General features: G+C 33.4%; 2 protein-coding genes across 4 annotated transcripts; both read left to right on the forward strand.

The window, feature by feature from the left end:
- The first annotated feature begins 905 nt into the window (after window positions 1-905).
- LOC114266199 (putative inactive histone-lysine N-methyltransferase SUVR2) lies at window positions 906-10,388 on the forward strand. 3 transcript variants are annotated; one of them, XM_082887300.1, is made up of 10 exons: window positions 906-1,075; window positions 3,202-3,457; window positions 3,692-4,241; window positions 4,996-5,109; window positions 5,675-6,891; window positions 7,036-7,298; window positions 7,967-8,033; window positions 8,125-8,175; window positions 9,180-9,276; window positions 10,014-10,388. In XM_082887300.1, exons 2-10 carry the CDS (start codon window positions 3,275-3,277, stop codon window positions 10,031-10,033), a joined length of 2,562 nt encoding a protein of 853 aa, XP_082743426.1. In that variant the 5' UTR covers window positions 906-1,075; window positions 3,202-3,274; the 3' UTR covers window positions 10,034-10,388. The 3 variants fall into 3 exon arrangements, 2 of the variants coding, with proteins under 2 accessions (XP_082743426.1, XP_028062885.2); XR_003630584.2 differs by having other exon boundaries at window positions 1,003-1,233; window positions 7,036-7,311; XM_028207084.2 differs by having other exon boundaries at window positions 1,003-1,233.
- A 2,338-nt stretch (window positions 10,389-12,726) lies between these two features.
- On the forward strand, window positions 12,727-16,970 carry LOC114266198 (large ribosomal subunit protein uL14). The gene is made up of 4 exons (XM_028207081.2): window positions 12,727-12,859; window positions 12,944-13,228; window positions 15,627-15,668; window positions 16,534-16,970. Exons 1-4 carry the CDS (start codon window positions 12,847-12,849, stop codon window positions 16,614-16,616), a joined length of 423 nt encoding a protein of 140 aa, XP_028062882.1. The 5' UTR covers window positions 12,727-12,846; the 3' UTR covers window positions 16,617-16,970.
- Window positions 16,971-18,740: the final 1,770 nt, after the last annotated feature.

An 18,740-nucleotide genomic window follows, 5' to 3' on the forward strand; every position in this document is an offset into this window, starting at 1 on the left:
AATGACAAATTAAAACAACAAAAATTAAAATGAAATTTAGATAAATATGTAGAAATGAAAAGTACTATAATTTACCCAAACTAGATAATGGGTAAACAACTCCCTTAATGACACCCATAAACATAGAATATCACAAGTTAAACTAATATCTAAGATATTGAAGCACAATGTACAACACTTAAAGCACAAGGTATCACAAAAATATCTCAAATTTTAAGTCTTACCATTTTGCATGGCCACTTTTTATGGATAAACAACTCCTTTAACTTAGGGGTTGTTTGGGATGATCTAAATAAGTGCACTTTTTGTCTTTTTACGAAAAGATGTGTACAGAAGTAGAGAGGTGATGTGATGAAAAAAAGATAAAAAGATGAAAAGATGGATTATTTTGAACTTCCCAAATACTTGGCCTTAGAATATGAAAAGTTAAACTAATACCCACGATGTTGAAAAACAGTGTACAACACTTAAAAGCACAAAGTATCACAAAGTCTCAAATTTTAAGGGCTTGTTTGGTTTGTTTTTGGGAGAGTAGTTTTTGAAAATTATTTTGGAGACAGTTTTTAGGAATTTTTTTGGTTTATTTGGTTGTATATTTTGAAAGTAGTTTTAGAGTTTGGGAGTTTGTAATGATTTGACATTTTGTTTTAATTGAGTAGATGTGTGTGAGAGAAAAAGTAATTGAGAATGAGAGAGGAGAGAGGAGAGAGAAAAAGTTATTGATTGATAGGTAAAGGAGAGAAAATGATTTTGAAAATTGTTTTGGAAAATTTACAAACCAAACAAATATTTTAAATTTTTTTCCCAAAATCACTCTAGAAATTCAAACCAAACATACCCTAAGTCTTCATCATTTTTCATGACCACTTTTTACTTTTTCTAGGTCACAAATTTTTTATATACTCTCTTTTATATCTTCTCTCTACCTTCTCAATATTCTCCTCTCTAATTGAATCAAAAACTTATATCGTCTCTCTACCTTCTTAATATTCTCCTCTCTAATTGAATCAAGTTTTTGAATGAGTTTTCTTGTGCCCAAAGAAAAGTCTTTCATAAACAAATCCAAATAGAATAGGTAAATAAAAGTTTTCTCAGTCAATTTCCTCATGAAGATCACATTGACTTCAGGAATATATCAGATCCAACACAAAAACCTTGAAAACCCACTTAGGGTTTTGAGTGTTTTGCATTTGGGGCTCTAATAATTTACTTATTTTATTATCTTTACTGTTGGTTTGTTTCTAACCTCTCTCTTCATTTATTTTAGCACTGATTTACTCATGTTTGCTAGTTTATTTATCATTATTTGCTTTGGATGTATCTGAAATTTTGTTTTTTTATTTTATAATAACTTTTGATAACATTAACAACCATGATTGCGTTGAAATCTCTGCAACTTAGCATCAACTTCGTGGGTGAACCTTTTTTTATTTGTAATATTTTATATTTCTTTGTAAATGGATATTTAATATTTATGTTTGCATACATATATCTGGATTATTATATTATAGGATATTGTTTATTATGTAAGAAGATGGACCATAGGCTTTTTCTACTAGTGAGATTTATTTATTATTTATTTTTACTTTGTTCAACTTGGGTTTTGTTTCACGTTCTTTGAAGGCAAATATTTTATTTATTTTTTAAATTTTTTCTTATTTTTGGGTGATGGCGGGTTTAGGTGGGTTTGCATTTCATCTATTTTTTGGGTTGCTTTAGTGCTTGTGATTGTGGGTGTGTGTATATATATATTTGTACAACTTTTTTCCATATTTTTTTTTATCTATTTCATTTAATTTTTGATACAATATCAGGTTGGAGGCAGTAATGATATGCATTGCATTTTACATTGGTTTTGATCCATTGGATGGTGTTTTAAATGCTGGGATTTTAAACATATCTCTTATTATCAGAGCAAATGGGTGTCCTCTTTTCCCTATTTTCTTTAAAGGGTTTGCACATTTGTGTTTGAATGGCTTTATTCTAAAATATGTGTGTGTATTTTTGTTTTTGTTTTTGTTTTTTTTTGTGTGTTCTGTGCGAGTCCTTTTTGATGTTTGATGGAGGTTGAATGAGATCGTCAGGAGATGAAAGCTCGAGTGTGTTTTACTAGGATTTCCTTAGCAGTTACTTTGAATAAGAGCATTTGCTATATAATCCTCTTGGAAATGCAGTGAACACATGTCAAACGTGTATTCATTAGTAATAATTGATATGGCGTACGTGGCCTAGATTGATCAAGCACACAGAAATTTTTCAGCAATTCCATACTTGTTAGGCTATAAACAAAATGGATGATGAGTAATAGTAGTAATATGTGTTAAAAGTCCTGTGATATATGATATTTATTAAGCTTCATCAATCACAACAATTGTTGATAACAAAATATATATAGTTGATGAGTCAGACATAATAACAGGGTTGTTGTGCCATATCATTTTCTTATGAATGTCAAAAACGTTTATTTCTTGGTTTATTTTCATTTTTAGATCAGTCAACATTTAGGATTATAGATCAATTCAGTTGTATGCTTCATTTTTAGATCATTCAACATTTAGGATTATAGGATTAGTGTCTCATGCAAATAATTCACTGTATTGTCCATTCCACATGACTGATGAAATGAGCTGAGATTAATTTGAATAGGGTTTGAAGTAAAATTTTATCATTTCATGTAAGCTTCTCCATTTATGACTTGATTATTGAGATGTCGTTTAATTCTTTTTATGCTAAGCCATATTTATGCTTATGATTCCATTTTCTATAATGAAGCCATCCGAATCCCATTTTATTCACTGCTTCAGTTGCTATGGAAATCTTATTTATTTCATTCCCATAGGATGCCAATGTGCTTTTGTTGATTATTTCCGGTTTATGGCTGGATTTGTTTTATTTTACATTTTCTTTTCCTGTAATTTGCATATCTTTGTTGTCCTTATGTTGATGTCTTCTTCATTTCTCTTATTTATTTATTTTTTAGTAAATGCCCATACTTATCTGTTTGTATCATTGGGTGAATTTGTGCTTGTGACTGTTCCTGTTCCTGTTCCTGTTCTCCAAAGAAATTTCTCTATGCTGAGAACAGAGTTATTGTTTTTCTGTTTTTTGTTGATGATTATTTTTTTTATTCTTCATGATTCTGCAAATTATCTGGTTGTTTGGGATATTATTTTCACTTATTTTAAAAATTTTGATGTTCAGGGCCCATGGTAGTAAGTAAAGGTAAGGGGCTATAATTTTTCGACATTGAGTTGTTTTACTTGGCATATTGGTGATGGCACCAAGATCAAAAATTGCAAAGGCCTGCAAGGCAATGAAGGTTATTGGCATTTCTGAAGAAACCGTTAAACCAGTTTTAAAGAATCTTTTGGACGTGTATAACAAAAACTGGAAGCTTATTGAAGATGAAAACTACAGAGTTCTTATCGATGCTTTGTTTGACCACGAGATCCCAAAGGTGTGCCTTCTCGCTTGAGTTTACGTGATTATTTTTTAGCATTGCAGGTTGCTCATTTATTTAAGAGCTTATTGTTTTATTTTACATATTTCATTGCTTTCATTTACCCATTGTGGAAGAGAACTGTGATAATGTTAAACCCATAATTTGTATTATGTGCCACTTAAGGTGGACTCATTGGTCATACTTCATAACCTTCTCAATTTTATTTCATCTGTTTCTCATTCTGTGTAGAAAGGGGAAACGAGAAAACATGAATCTTGGTCCAAAGTTGAACCTGAAGAAAGTGAACCACCATTAAAAAGAACTCGATTGAGAGGCCAAACAGATCAGTCTTCATCCTCTGCTGGTAATCACAGCCCAGGTCTTGGAAAAACTTTCGGAAGGACACCAAAGGAGGCTTATGTGTCTCAAACTCATTGCAAGGAGAAAATAGATGTGTCCCCTCATCTGTGTCTCGTAGACAAAAAATTTGAATCAAGTCCATCTGAGCAGTTCTCTAGTGACAGAAGAACCAAACCTGAACATCTTTCATCTCCAACACATGTGCAAGATGATGAAGAGGTAACTCAGTTTCAGTTTGTTCAAAAGGGGAAAAAATTGAAATGCGAAAGAGACACACAATGCTTTTCCTATGAAGAGCCAAAAGGTATACCTGTTGTGGATCTTTCTGATGAGGAGAGTGTGCTTGATAAACATCATAACAATGCTGTTATTATCAAACGTGAAAGAGATGCTGATGAGCTGCCACAGTTTGATGTTCCTCTTGCTATTGTCCGCCCAGGTTTGCAACTATCTTAGTAGCTAGCTAACATTTGCAAAATATCAAACAGGCGTTCTAGAAGATTGAATTCTGTAGTTATGATTCTCATTAGATCTGGAAAGTTGTTTGCCGCGATAATGATTGGTCATGCTACTCAGAGCTCTCTGTCACTGCACATGCATATTAAAGCCATGGCAGCAAGTGATTTTAACGAACATAGTTAGCTAGCAGTATGCTGATTTCTTTCTTTTCACACAAGTTAGGTGGGTTTTGATTGGCTAAAGTTTATCATCTGATGTATGTTTCTGGGTCAACTGGCATATCATTTTGGCAACATGTGTGAACAAGCATCGTCTAAAGCTGAAGTAGGAAAAAGGGAATTCTAACTTTCGAGGTGGTTCTGCATGTCCCAAAATTAAAATTCTGGATTGTTGAATATCTGACATCTTTTAAAGCCTTGTACTGCAAGTGAAATTAAGGCTACTCTATCTATTTTTAAGAATAAATAAATAAATAAAAAGAAAAAAAAAATCTGGCACCTTTTAAAGCCTTGTACTGCAAGTGAAATTAACATGGGAGCAACTTGACTTTGATTGTGTTTGTTGTTTAATTTCTGTGTCTCAATTTGATCACAATCTCTTTGTTTCAAGTTTTTTTCGGCCAATTAATTATTTTTGTTCTTCTTCCTTTGCATTTCTAGAAGTTCATGCATATTATCTAAATGTCCTTGCTTTTTGATTTGCATTGTATTCACCAAATGACTTTGTGCATGCAGCGGCTCCTCTCAGTTTGGCACATGAAGATGGTTTTACAAATGGGAGTTCTTCAAATGTTAGAGAAAATGACGGGGAATTCTTGGGAACAAAGCAACTAAATTCTGAAGTTGTAGGTAAGGCTCACTCACATGCATGTGCATGTGCCTGCATATTACTACCACCAGTTTTAACAGTATAAAAAAAAAGGGAAAGATAAAAAAAATATTGAATTATCTGTTTGATGATGTCACTTTCTTTAGTCTAAATAGCCACTATTTTATTTATAAGTTTCTTGGGTTGACGGCATTTCATTGTAAGTTTATTGGATTGAGGGAATGCTCTACATTTGCAGCTACTTGTGCTGCCCGAAACTGAAAATTTGTTGATGTCTCTTTTTGATATATGGCATAGTCCTTGCTGCTGAAAGTGAGATTGGCGCTATACTGCAATAAATTTGATTTCCACGTGCAGTAAACCTAATATGATTGTGATTTCTTTCTTTCGTTCTTTCGTTCTTTCTATTCTGCTGATTGGGTTCATTTTTATTTTACTTTTTCCTTTTAACAATTCTGAAACTTCAGGCAAATATGATAGTGCTTTCGAGTCATATAAATAGCCATCGCTTTGCGTCATTTTTTTATATATTAAATGTTTGGATTTTAACTGATGCACCTTTGACTGGTGACTTTCTCTGTATAGTTCCTCCCACTCTGCTGTTATTATGTGAAGATGGTTCTTCAAATGAGAATTGTTTTGATGTTGAACGAAATGGGTTGAAGCTCCTGGAATATAAACAGCTGGATACAGAGGACAAAGGCGATGATTGTGCATCAGATTCATCACAATTTGACATTGCTTCCTCTCCTCAGGGAAATGTGAAAATTTCCCTGATCTGTAACTCTTCTCAGCAATCTGGTTTTCGTATTCCAAGTTTAGATGCAGTTTTGAAATTGGTGGAGGAGAAATATATTAAAACATACAGAATTACTGAACCTGGTTTCTCTGTGGTGAAGCTGATGAAAGATGTCTGTGAATGCTTCTTGGCAGAAGGCACCAATTGTACTGATGATGGACAAGTAAGATCCACAAATTTAACATCATCACTTGCTATATCTAAGAAATTAAGTGCACAAGATGTTCTGTGTGGCAGAGTCTATGAAGGCAATTTCTGCATTCCACCAAGCTTTCCAAACGAACCATTTAGATTTAGGAATTTTATTGAGGTGCTTCCCCAGATTCCTAGGGTTCTTACTTCAACTAGTTCCAATGTTCTTAACTACATTACAGAGTTGAATGTAAATGGGAATAGCTATTGCGGAAGGGATATAAAGATTAAGGCACTGGAAAGTTTAGGACCTTCGAATCCAAGCAGTCTGGTGGTTGTTCAGAAACACAACTCATGTCTTGATCCTTTAAAGGTTTCACATCACATTGATGACATTACCAAAGGTGCAGAGAATGCTAAAATCTCATTGGTAAATGAAATTACCGATGAGTGTCTGCCAGAATTCCACTACATTCCAAGGAACATAGCTTATGAAAATGCATGTGTGAAGTTCCTTCTTGCTCGTATATCGGATGACAATTGTTGTTCAAATTGTGTTGGGGATTGTATGTCACTTATCGTACCTTGTGCTTGTGCTGGTGTGACAGGGGGTGAGTTTGCTTACACACATGGCAGGTTAGTTGAGGAGAAGTTTCTGGAGAAATGTATTTCACTGAACTGTGATCCTGGACAGCACCGCCTGTTTTATTGCAAAGATTGCCCTCTAGAAAGGTCTAAGCATAAAAGGGTATCTGGCCCATGCAAGGGCCATTTAGTGAGACAATTTATAAAAGAGTGCTGGTACAAATGCGGATGCAGTATGAAGTGTGGAAACCGCTTGGTTCAGCAAGGCATAACAGTGAATTTGCAGGTCAGATCTTCAACATCTCTTTCTTTGACTTAAAATTTTAAAATGGTGCAATAATTTATTACAAATTCCTTGGAAGATTTATATTTTCAAGTAAAAGACACGTTTCATAGTAAAGATTACATATATGCATTCTTGATGTTTTAGGTGTTTATGACACCCGAAAAAGGTTGGGGTGTTAGGACACTTGAGGACTTACCGAAAGGTACTTTTGTATGCGAATATGTGGGAGAAATTGTGACCAACACAGAGCTATTTGAGAGAAATAATCAAATGAGTGGAAGAGAGAAGCACACATGCTCTGTGCTACTAGATGCAGACTGGGGTTCAAAGGGTGTGCTAAAGGATGAAGAGGCTCTCTGTTTGGATGCAACAGTCTATGGAAATGTTGCAAGGTTTCTCAATCACAGGTACTTCAATGCTGTAAGTAAATACCTTTGTAATGTCACGTGTCTTTGCAATGCTTTGCCATGAGTATCAATCTGAAAATAATAAATATTGTCCAGAAAATGCTGGTTTTACGCTAAATTTGGTTATTTTGATGCATTTGTCTGAGAAACATGAGGCTCATTTAGCTGCTGCACATGAAGGTTCTATCATTGTGGAGTAAATGACAACTTTTCAGAGGAGACATTGATATCTATGTCAGGGGGCTCTTACATTTCACCACAAGAAATTCATTTAACTTTCTCCAATTAGGGAAAGCAAGAAGAGGAAAGAATGAGTTTGGGAAAAAACAAAAGTTCTCATGCATCCATGATTTTAATATTCTTCTACTTAATCAGTTGCTGTAGGCAACAAATCTCTCCTAGTACTTATTAAATCTTAGTCCTATAGTATCTTTCCTTTTTTTTGGGAGGGTAAGTTTTTAGTCACGTAGTTTTGTTTTCCCTATTCTCTCTCTCTCTCTCTCTCATTTATTTAGTTTTGTGATTTTGTCATGAACTTTTATGTAGTGTCACATTGTCATGTTGACTCTTTGTTTAACTTTATGAGAGGGAAAAAAATCTTCCGTCTTTTTTTTAGTAAGGATTTTTTTGAAAGCTTATGTATCTGAATTATGCATTTTGTTGATTAGATGTTTTGATGCTAACTTGGTTGAGATCCCAGTTGAAGTTGAGACACCGGACCATCACTACTATCATGTATGGAATCTTAGCATTTCATTCCTGTTAATCTCTCTCTCTCTCTGCAAATTTTGGGGATTAATCCAAATATTGTCTTATTTCTTTGTAGCTTGCTTTTTTCACAACAAGAAAAGTTGATGCTTTGGAAGAGTTAACATGGGTAAGTAGGTGGTATATATGTACTGTGCTCATTGAGATGCAGCTTTGATCCATTTAACATAGATGCTCCAAAAAACCCCTTCCAAGCTTCGATTTATATTTTGCTACCTCAAATATCTGAGTTTGAGCTTAGAATCAACTAATTTAAGACTTGTTTTATATACTACTAAGGTATGACTTTACTTTTTTATATATTTTTATCCCTTATTTATTTTTATAATAATTATTTTTCTTAATGAAGGATAGATTCACTGTTTCTACCTAATTGCACTAGGTTCAAGTTAAATTCATTACAATTTGTAGATGAATCTGTAAATTCTATGTTTGGATTTTCTAATCTACTGGCTTAAACTTTTCTTCTATGTTTTATATTTTTATATATGTTTTTTTAATGTTTTTTGCAAAAAGTCTAGATTTTACATCTTGATGAAAACATAAATCCTCATGTTCCTCATTTTTTTTTTGAGTTTTGTCATTCAACTATTCCCTATCGTGTAATTACTATTTTTTATGTTGTAATTTAATTATTATCTGCTTGTGAACTTAATATTCTACTGGTAATTTATATATAACAAATTATTACGTAAACTATATCAACATAATAGATTTTTTATTTTGATTACTTATGTTGATATAGATGCTTTGTGAACGTGTACATTTATGCGCGCACACACACACGTGTATATATATATATATATATATGTTGATTAAAACATGGTTTTTAAAATGTATTCGGCAAGTTTGATAAATTTTCATCTTCAAGTGCATCTATATAGCTATAATAAACGTAGCGGAAAGTAAAAGACAGGAAACATTTATCTTGGCAATGACTTAAAGAACAACATAAAATCCGTTATCCATATTAAATCATGCTCATGACCTGAATAATTTCATTAAAAATTCAAATTTGAAATTTGAGGGCTGAATCCTTATTATTTTCTCTCAATTCTTTATCCATATTTCTTTACTATTGGCTGTAAACAATTTGTACACAATCAATTGCAGGACTACGGTATCGACTTCAAAGATCATAGTCATCCAGTGAAAGCATTCCATTGTTGTTGCGAAAGCATGTTTTGCCGAAATGTGAAACATCCAAAGAGTTAGTATATATTTCTGCAACCATAAAGCCTAAATATTTACCTTTTTGTTCTTCTTATGGACAGCAGAATCTAGTGCTTCATGAGTGTATGTTTATGGAAGATAATAAGCAGTATATTTCTTGGTAGCATTTCCTGACTGTTTGAGGCTCTGGAAACTGATCATTTCACTTGTTGGGAGTCTGTGTGACTGAAATGCTTGTTGCACTTAGAAATTTGATGGCAAATGCTTTTTTAGTAGCTTTTTTCTTTTTGTTCTTTTTTACTTTTTTGGATAAAGTTATTGCTAAAAAAGTTAATGCATTTGGCAAATGCTGAAAAAGTTGTTTTCGTTACTGTGAAAGTTTGATTAGGGTTTGGAGTTTTATAGTTTCATACCATCTGTACCTTTTTATAAATCTCAAAGTACAACGTACTCCTCAATCAAAATGGGCAAAAACGTTCCTATTGTTGGAGCATGACTTTTCTAATGATACTGAATTAGTGCATTACTATTTAAATTTGTATGTGCAATATGTTGCTTAAGCAGAGTACGCATGTGGTTGACATCTGGTTGTTGTAAGAGGTTAGTCTTTTAGTTTCCTGTTGATTCAAGTAATACTAAAAATTGTTAGGTTTAATATAAATCTTTTATTTTGAGAAACATGTGAATGGCGTTGAACCAAATTTATTAATTTTTTTTTTTTAATATAATCTATGTGGATTGAATTCTAATCGCATTTTCCATTTTGCGGTACAGGAAATAGATCCAGTTCATGAATTTTCAAGTGCTCACAAGGAAAATATTACTGAGGAAGCTAGCTGTGGCTCTCTCTCAATCACTCCCTCTTATAGAGCAGTCTTATAATTGATGAAAATACATATTACAAATAGTTGTAATGAATTCTGATTTCGCCTTTATGATACCGTGGCAAAGGCTAATAGAATTATATATATACATAGATTAATAGAATATTATTACAAATAGTTGTAATGAATTCTGATTTGGCCTTTATCAGAATTATTTATATACACACACATATATATAGCAAACTATATTTTAGATATATGTATTGGGCATTTTCAGATCTGAAGGAAGACTTCCGATTTCATTAATTTCTTTGAAGTTTTTAAATCCAAATTTGTGTTGCTGTTGCTTGCATGTTAACCAATTTATCATTTGGAGTTTACTTGTCACATTAACTGGTTGGCTATGTTAAACTGAAAATTGACTTGTTTCTCTTTGATGGTTCAATGGAAATTCAATTTGTTCAAGTGCTCAAGACAAGCTACATGATAATGTGCAGGTTGCATGCTTTGTGAGCTTGGCTTGCATTGTAACTTTGGTTCTATAGTGTGGGCATTATGTCCCGCCCTGGTTTTAAAAATTTGGTAGCAAAAACTAATTAACCTAAGTATATGATTATTTATTGGAAATTCGTTGTTTTACGTTATCACTTAAGTTTGTCTCAATTCATTTTCTTCTTGTCCTTTTTTCATTTCAAAGTAAAACCGAAGTGTCATCAATGTTGTCCAATTATTAGATTTACTAAATCAATTATAACATTTATTAAGTGTGATTTGGGTACAAATAAATAAATTCCTCTAAGATAAAAAGGCCTCTAAGACTGAAGTTAATTATAAGGATAATATTTTTTATAAAAAGTTTTGTTATTTTATAAGACATTTTTTTTTTTTTTATTTTCAATGAAAATTTCAATATTTCTAGTTAATTAACAAATTTTTAATGTACTCTCTCATGCTTACCCTTACATTAGCGTATAATTGTGGCAATACAATAAATAAATAAAGTTCAAAGTTTAATTAAAAAGGTTTGCAATTAATACAAACGAAATATGATTATAATTTTACCTTGATGTAGAATCATAAACTTAAATATTATGATGGAATAATTATTTCATTCCAACTCTTACTCCAACAAACCAAAAGCTCTTTCCCTTTACTTCAGTTTTCTTAGCACTCATACAATCCAAATTCAAAAACCCTCAAACAAACAAAATGTTAATCAACACACTTTTGTTACATAATGCTCACTTCAATATTCCCCTTCAGGTGAATACAAAGCAAAAATTTCTCATGTACTGTGAATATTGGTTTGGCAAGACACATTGAGCAAACATAATATGAAGATTATAAAATTACTTTTAGAGAAAGAGAGAGAGTTGTTTTGATAAGAATGTTCAAACAGATAAATGGATGCACTTTCGAAGATAATTTTGTTGGTTCCATTACAATATTATTATTTGATTTTAGTGTTTGAAACTCAAATCCATAATGTTCAAAGTTATTATCAGGATTAACGAATTTAATTTATTTTATGAGGCCATGAAATTTTGATTAGGATTTAACGTCAGGTGTCAGGTGTGTATTTGGTTGATATAATCAAAAGTCGCTATAATTTATCATATTATACTCTTTATTTTTCTACACATATTTTCATAAAAAATCAACTAAAATATAGGGAATTATATCTCAGTGGGAGAGTTGTTTTTTACGCAAAAGCATTTCACTCGCACCCATCACAGAATTACTTATATTTTACATATTTTATTTTATTTTCACTGTGCTGTAATTTTTCCACTAAAATACTCTTTTATATAATGCCAGATAATGGGCCTACTTAAATCTTGAAATCCCACACATCCGTGAAAGTTGAAGTCCTATAGAATTCTACAGTACTTTCCTGATAATACACAAAAAGATGAAGGTGTTTTATGTAATTTTATTGAAATAGCTCACCAGCACAAACCCTAGCTCTCGATAGCTTCTATTTGCACACACCATTTACCCTCTTTACAAGCACTTAATGAATTTTTTTTAATTACATTTCAGTCCCAAAATGAAACTACCAAAATAACCTTCCTCTTCTCCCCCAACCCCCGTCTCTTTCAGTCCAAAAACCTAACCCTAACCCTAACCCTAACCATCATCCTCCATGGCCGCCGCCTCTCTTTTCCTCTATCACCGCCGTAACCTTTTCCTTCACCACTGCAACTCCCTTTCATCTGCGAACCCATTGCCTTCCCGCTTCTCTTCCCCACCACGTCGGGCATCGTGGAATTGCCGCCGTTCAGACTACTAGTGTTGAATGAATCGCCTCCGTTCGGAAATCAACCATCGAACCAATGAATTTGGTTCGACTATCACCATCCGAACAAAGCACACTGGTTCGACCATCAACATCCGAACCCCCTTTCGTCTGCGAGCCGCCGTCGCCGTTCGTCTACGAGTCGTTGTCGCCTTCCTTTTCGCAATCGAGAGGAGAGAGAGAGGGGGGGTCGCCGGTGCTGTGTCGTCGTCGGCAAGGTGGTTGCTGCCTAGGGTTAGGGTTAGGGTTTGATCGTTGTTGGCTGGTGTAGAAGAAGGTGTGTGAATTGGGAGCGTGTGTATGGGTATACCTGGAATAAAATTGTGTGTGCTGAGTAAATTGAATTTTTTTTTTTTTTTTTTTGGTGTGTGAATTAAAAAAGATGCGTAAAAAGAGGAATGTGTGTGTAAAGAGAACCACCCCTAGCCCTCTCTATAAATTCCACACAGAACCCTAATCTTCTCTCTTCACTCAGCAGGCAAAAATGTCCAAGCGAGGTCAGTTTATCTCTCTCTCTCGATCTCGACGTGTATGTATGTATGTATGTATGTATCGTTTTCATGGTTTTTGGGTGATTGTAGGGCGTGGAGGATCGGCGGGGAACAAGTTTCGCATGTCGCTGGGTCTGCCGGTGGCGGCGACAGTGAACTGTGCTGACAACACCGGAGCGAAGAATCTCTACATCATTTCGGTGAAGTGCATCAAGGGAAGACTCAACCGCTTGCCCTCGGCATGTGTAGGAGATATGGTGATGGCCACTGTGAAGAAGGGCAAGCCTGATCTCAGGAAGAAGGTCATGCCCGCTGTCATCGTCAGGCAGCGCAAGCCCTGGCGCCGAAAGGACGGTGTTTTTATGTACTTCGAAGGTCTCTATCATCAAACTTATGTTTTTTTGTTGATTATACTCATTGTGATATCAAATCTGTTTGTTTTGTGCTTTTGTGGTTACTTTTTTATGGGTAATTTCTTCTTGATTATACTAATTGTGATATCAAATGGGTTTGTTTTGTGCTTTTATGGTTACCCTTTTATGCTTCTTAAAAGGGTTTAATTTAATGTTTCTTGTTGATTATACTGATTGTGATTTGAAATGGGTTTGTTTTGTGCTTTTCTGGTCACCTTTTATGCTTCTTGAGGTTGTGTTTGGTTGAGGATTTGATGAGGGAAATGGAAAGGGAAAGTGAAATAGAAAGAAAAGGAGAAAGAATTGATAGGATTTGAATTCTAAGTTAGGTTTGGTTGAGTTGGGAAATGGAGAAAGAAAATAGGATAAGTGAACCAAAAAGACAAACAGTGGATTTGCATTTCCCCCTCACTTTCTTTTCCCCTGTGTTCTCCATTATAACCAAACAAAATGTGAGATTGCATTTCCTTTCCCTTTTCATTTCTCTCATCAATTCCTCTAACCAAACACAGCCTAAATGTTTTAATATTGAGTTGTTTAGGTAGTAATTGGATGACTATAAGTTACATTGCTTTATACAAGTTGTTTATAGATTTATGAACTTGGTTGATCATACTGATTGGAATTTATTGTATGTTAGCTGTATTGCTTCTTAAATCTACTTTTTCAATTGTCTCTGCTGGGCTGTGAAATTTTAGGATGACATGATATGGAAAAGAATGTATGCTGGTATAGCAGCATCTTGATAAGTGAATTTATCATTCACGAATGATAATCTGGTGCTTCTTGAGACCAGCCACATTAAATGTCAATCATTAGATCGAGTGGGTTATTATCTCTTAATCTGTACCTGCTCTGTCGTGGTCTGATACATTTCATCCTTTTCCTTTTTGTCTCTTAATCTCTCCTTTGTCCTCACTGTCATGATTGATTATTTACTACAAACATCTATTTGGTTTTCATTCTCCCTTTTCTCATTTTGTAATCTAGGTTTAATAATGAGCTTAAGGGGAATCTATTTCTTCTTGGTTATTTCGGCTGGTGATGTGGTGTGAGAATTACATTATCTATTTAGGGTTTCTCTACACCTCCCATACCCAGCTAAATGCACGTTACCAATCTTGCCCTATATTGGATGATAAATCTGTTTATCACCCCTGTCAAGATTGGGATATGTGAGTCTGAGTTTATCGTCATCTTCTTTAATCTGTCATGAACACTATTTTTTTGAACCATTGGATTATTATGGTTTTTGGACTAATTTGATTTAACCTGTGTATTTGTCCTTTCCAGCAAGGTTTCTCTTCAATTAATTGTCAATGTGTAAATTTTAAACTTGGCCATCCTCATTTCATGTCTTTTGCTTGTTTTTGCGATAAATTTGAGATCGTTACAAGCTTTTGAGGCTTAATTTGCAGATGAAGAGCATGGAATCTATGTTAGTTAGGGGAAGTTTTTATGTGTATTGGATCTCTTTTAACCTCCCATCTGTAGCTTTTTTCCTTGAAAACCCATGTTTATTATTTTGAATGCATTAATTTTTGTCAAAGAATCTCAAGTTAGTCCACAAAAGTCTCTTTTTGGTACTTTCAGTTAGTTTGTAAAAGCCGCTTTTGCTTGCTGTGTGATTGGTGCTCTTTTCCTTCAGTCTTCTCTTAGAAAACCAAAATTGGATTGTTTAGTCATTCCAACAGTGAGCAAATATCACCAGACTAAGTCAGGTATCCTCCTTTATGTGTGGTTGATACAGTTACATGTCTGGAAAATCAACAGTGTCTATTGTTACAGATGTGCTGATGCTCCTCAAGATCACATTTGCTCCATTTAGGCCTTACATGTCTATTGTTTGATATATGCAATTGGACCATTTTCTGGGAAGTAGTTGTGCATATAAGCAATTGGAAACCCAATTGTGTTGTATTTATGCCTTTTGTTATCAATATTGTCTTATTATCTCATCTCCCCACTCTGCACTGCAATTGTATTGTTGTAATTTTCTGCTTCTTATGTAATACTTGGCTTACTTGCTAGTATACAAGCATTTCTAACTTCTAACAAAAAAGTTTGCTTAGATCAAGAAAAAATTATTTGGATATCCATGAGCTTTAATCTGCCGTTACAGTTCTTTATTTGATGCAATTACTAGCTTGGGAAAAAATGTATATTGTTTCAGATGCATTAATGCTTTTCAAAGCATCTAAAGTTGGTCCACAATAGTCTCTTTTTGGTGCTTCCTTTCTTCTTTTGTATTGCTGAGTTGGCTGGTTTAGATTGCTAACTGAGGATTTATTTTTCTTTTCCAAGAATCAATTGAATGTTCTTTTTGATGTTGCTAATATATACTTTTTGCATTATTGCAGATAATGCTGGTGTCATCGTCAATCCAAAAGGAGAAATGAAAGGTAAGTTATCATTTTAACAAATTTAACTCAATAATTTTTTTAAACCAAATTAAGAGATATTCCCATGAACATTTGATTGATTGATACGTTATTGCAACCCTTTTTATGTTTGGAACTGTTAAGAAAAAAACAAGTCTTTTGTCGCATTTGGGCCTATTATTAGTCTCTCTGATATTTCTATTTGGTAGAAGTGCCCATTCTTTCTATAAATTGTGTATAGCCTTTTCTTCCCCTTCTCTCTTTTTAAAACTAAAATCCCAAACTAAAGCATTGTTTATCTGTATGTGATTTTCTTGTTTCTTTGCCTTGTTGTAAGGAGAGTTGGTGGTTGTTACATTTTGCGTCCTTGTAAGGTCCTACTCTGGGCTGTTATATGTTTCCTATATTGTTTGACTAAATAGAAAATGTCATATCTTATGGTTTGAATTTTTGAAATTATTGATTCTGGCAATAGCAAGAAGTATTTTGAGTATAATTTTTTGAATATTCTTCGAAGAATTTCTAGTAGGGAATTGTTCATGTTCAATCAACTTGGCTGTTGATATGATATTAATTATTTATTGGTGTTTTGGTGAGAGGCTCCTCAATGAAACCAATTCACCAAAGGAAATTTGAGCTTTATGAAATTCAAAATATCTTATTATGGATGGTAAATCAATTCATGGAAGTAATGTGGATACCAACATAATTTTTTTGGGGGACCTCTCAAATTAAAGACCTTCCTTGCACGGTTGACTTGCTGCTTCTCACACCACCTTTAAATGAGGGGTTTGTTTAACAATTTCTTCTTCACTGTTTATTCCAGTGTGAGTTTGTTTTTTTTGGCTATTGTATGTGTCTAACCACTGGCTTCATGGTGTTTCAGGATCTGCTATTACGGGTCCAATTGGCAAGGAGTGTGCTGACCTGTGGCCTAGGATTGCTAGTGCAGCCAATGCTATTGTCTAAGTTCTGAACTGAAAGGGAAGTCGAAAGACTTGAAGAAGCCTTGGAAGAACTAAGCAATTGAAGTAGTGCTATGGATTTATCCAAAAAAATAGTCTCATGTTCTCATGTCTTAGATTTACCCCCCAAAAAATGTTTTAGATTTATGTTACACAGTAGAATATACTCTTTTGCTGAGAGGTGCTTGACCTTGTTTTCAATTTTGGATCGTAAGTGTTCATCTTTGGCAATGACGTGTTTGTTATTTGCTTGGCTTTTTGAAGTATTTAAAATTGGGTTTGAATTTGTCTATGTTTTATTGTTGGTAATTCTTCGACGAGGAATTTCAGGATGCAATGGAGTACAATTTTTGTTTTATATTGTATTGATTTTATGGTATTGTGGTTTTTTAAATTTATTTTTAATAAATCAAAATGATTAAGATGCTGTCAGGTGACATTTTTTTAATGAACATGGTTGCATACAATTGTACGACCAGCCTTCGCTTGGTTTGAGAAGTCTTTTGCTCTCGTTTGATAACTAATTAAGTTCAAACTTTAATAAGCTCATAAAGCTCGCTCCAGCATGATTATTAAAGTAGTAATGTTAGTTATCATGAAATAAATATTATGAAATGTCTTTATGAAGATTTTTCATACTTCAATTAGTTATAGTGTTTTATTATATGTTATGTAATCACCCTTTAATTAGTTTCATAAAATTTTTTATGATATTTATTTTATGATGCGTAACATTACTGAGTTCAATTGAAACTCTTACTTAATCTATCACTGGCATCCTTGAGAATTGAAACTCTCACACTTAATCTACCACTGGCATCCTTGAGAACCTGAAAACCAGGAAGACGTTGATGGCAATACCAGTCCAAAAAAAATTAATACCTGAAGGATGATGACGGCAATACTAATACAAAAAAAATGTGCGCACATGTAAAATTGGGCCAACTCCCCTTGATTTTACTCGTTTGTAGTCTTATTTTTAGAAAATAATATTCCATAACAATATGACCAAAATCTAGTAGTATTAAAAAAGATACGAAAACACAATTTTTTTTAAAAAAACATAAGTTCAATTTATTTAAATGCTCTAGTTGAGTTACATTTTGGTGCCCAAATTTGTTAGAATTTGCAGCAAAAGGACTTAGAGCATATATCCTCAGCACTCCTACGATCTTGGATTACATTATTGCTCAACAAGTGTCCTGTACATTGGCATAAGCTTGGCTGATCTCAACCGATGCAAATATGATGATCAAGGCAATAAGAACCATCCGCGAGTTCCATTGCACGTTGCAAGCTCATTTAAATTGGCACTATAATCATATATTGGCACTAATTTCGTGTTGAGATTTTCTATCTCAAAAAGTAGTTTGTCCTTTTGTTCTATCACAAAAAATCATATAATTTGTTTATTTTTTAAATTAAAAATTAATTAAATAACATATCATGCAACTATAAGCACATGAAATGAACATTTTGAGGAGAGAACATCCATGACATTTTTTTCATATACATCCAATCAAATCAAGACAATTCCTTTGTAAAAAAAAATGGTGTCAATTATCTTTGTTCTCATTCACATTTGAAAGCATTTAGGCTCCACATCTCCATCAAATGGATTTTTTTCTTCTTCTTCTTCACTTAAAGCCATTTGAACACCCTATCATGTGATCTACTAGACAAGTAAAAGACATGGTGACAACTAATTACAATATAATACCCATGTGACCCCACTTCAACCTGTCACCAATTCCTCCTTAAAATCCCAATTCTCTCTCTCTCCCCCTCACTCTCCAAAACCTCATTGTACCTCTATTGTCAAACATGACAACAATGTGGAAAAACTTCGGTAGCGTTTGCTAGAGTTTTAGAATTATAATTTGATAATAGAGTTGTATTTTGAATTTGTGAGTTTTGAAATTATAATTTAAGTATGAAATATTTGTTTGACTATAAATTTTGAAAAGAATTTTGAATTGAGTTTGAAATGAATGATGTGATATATGATATTTGATTAAAAAACTTACAACTCATAACCAAACATACAACCCAAAATTCTATTCAAAGCTCATAAAAAAATTTTAAAAAAATTCCGAAAATATTTTTTATTTAAAATATAAAAATAACA

Source organism: Camellia sinensis, chromosome 9, assembly GCF_055761805.1.
Source record: "Camellia sinensis isolate YWXY chromosome 9, ASM5576180v1, whole genome shotgun sequence".
In the NCBI taxonomy this organism is placed as follows: Eukaryota; Viridiplantae; Streptophyta; class Magnoliopsida; order Ericales; family Theaceae; genus Camellia; species Camellia sinensis.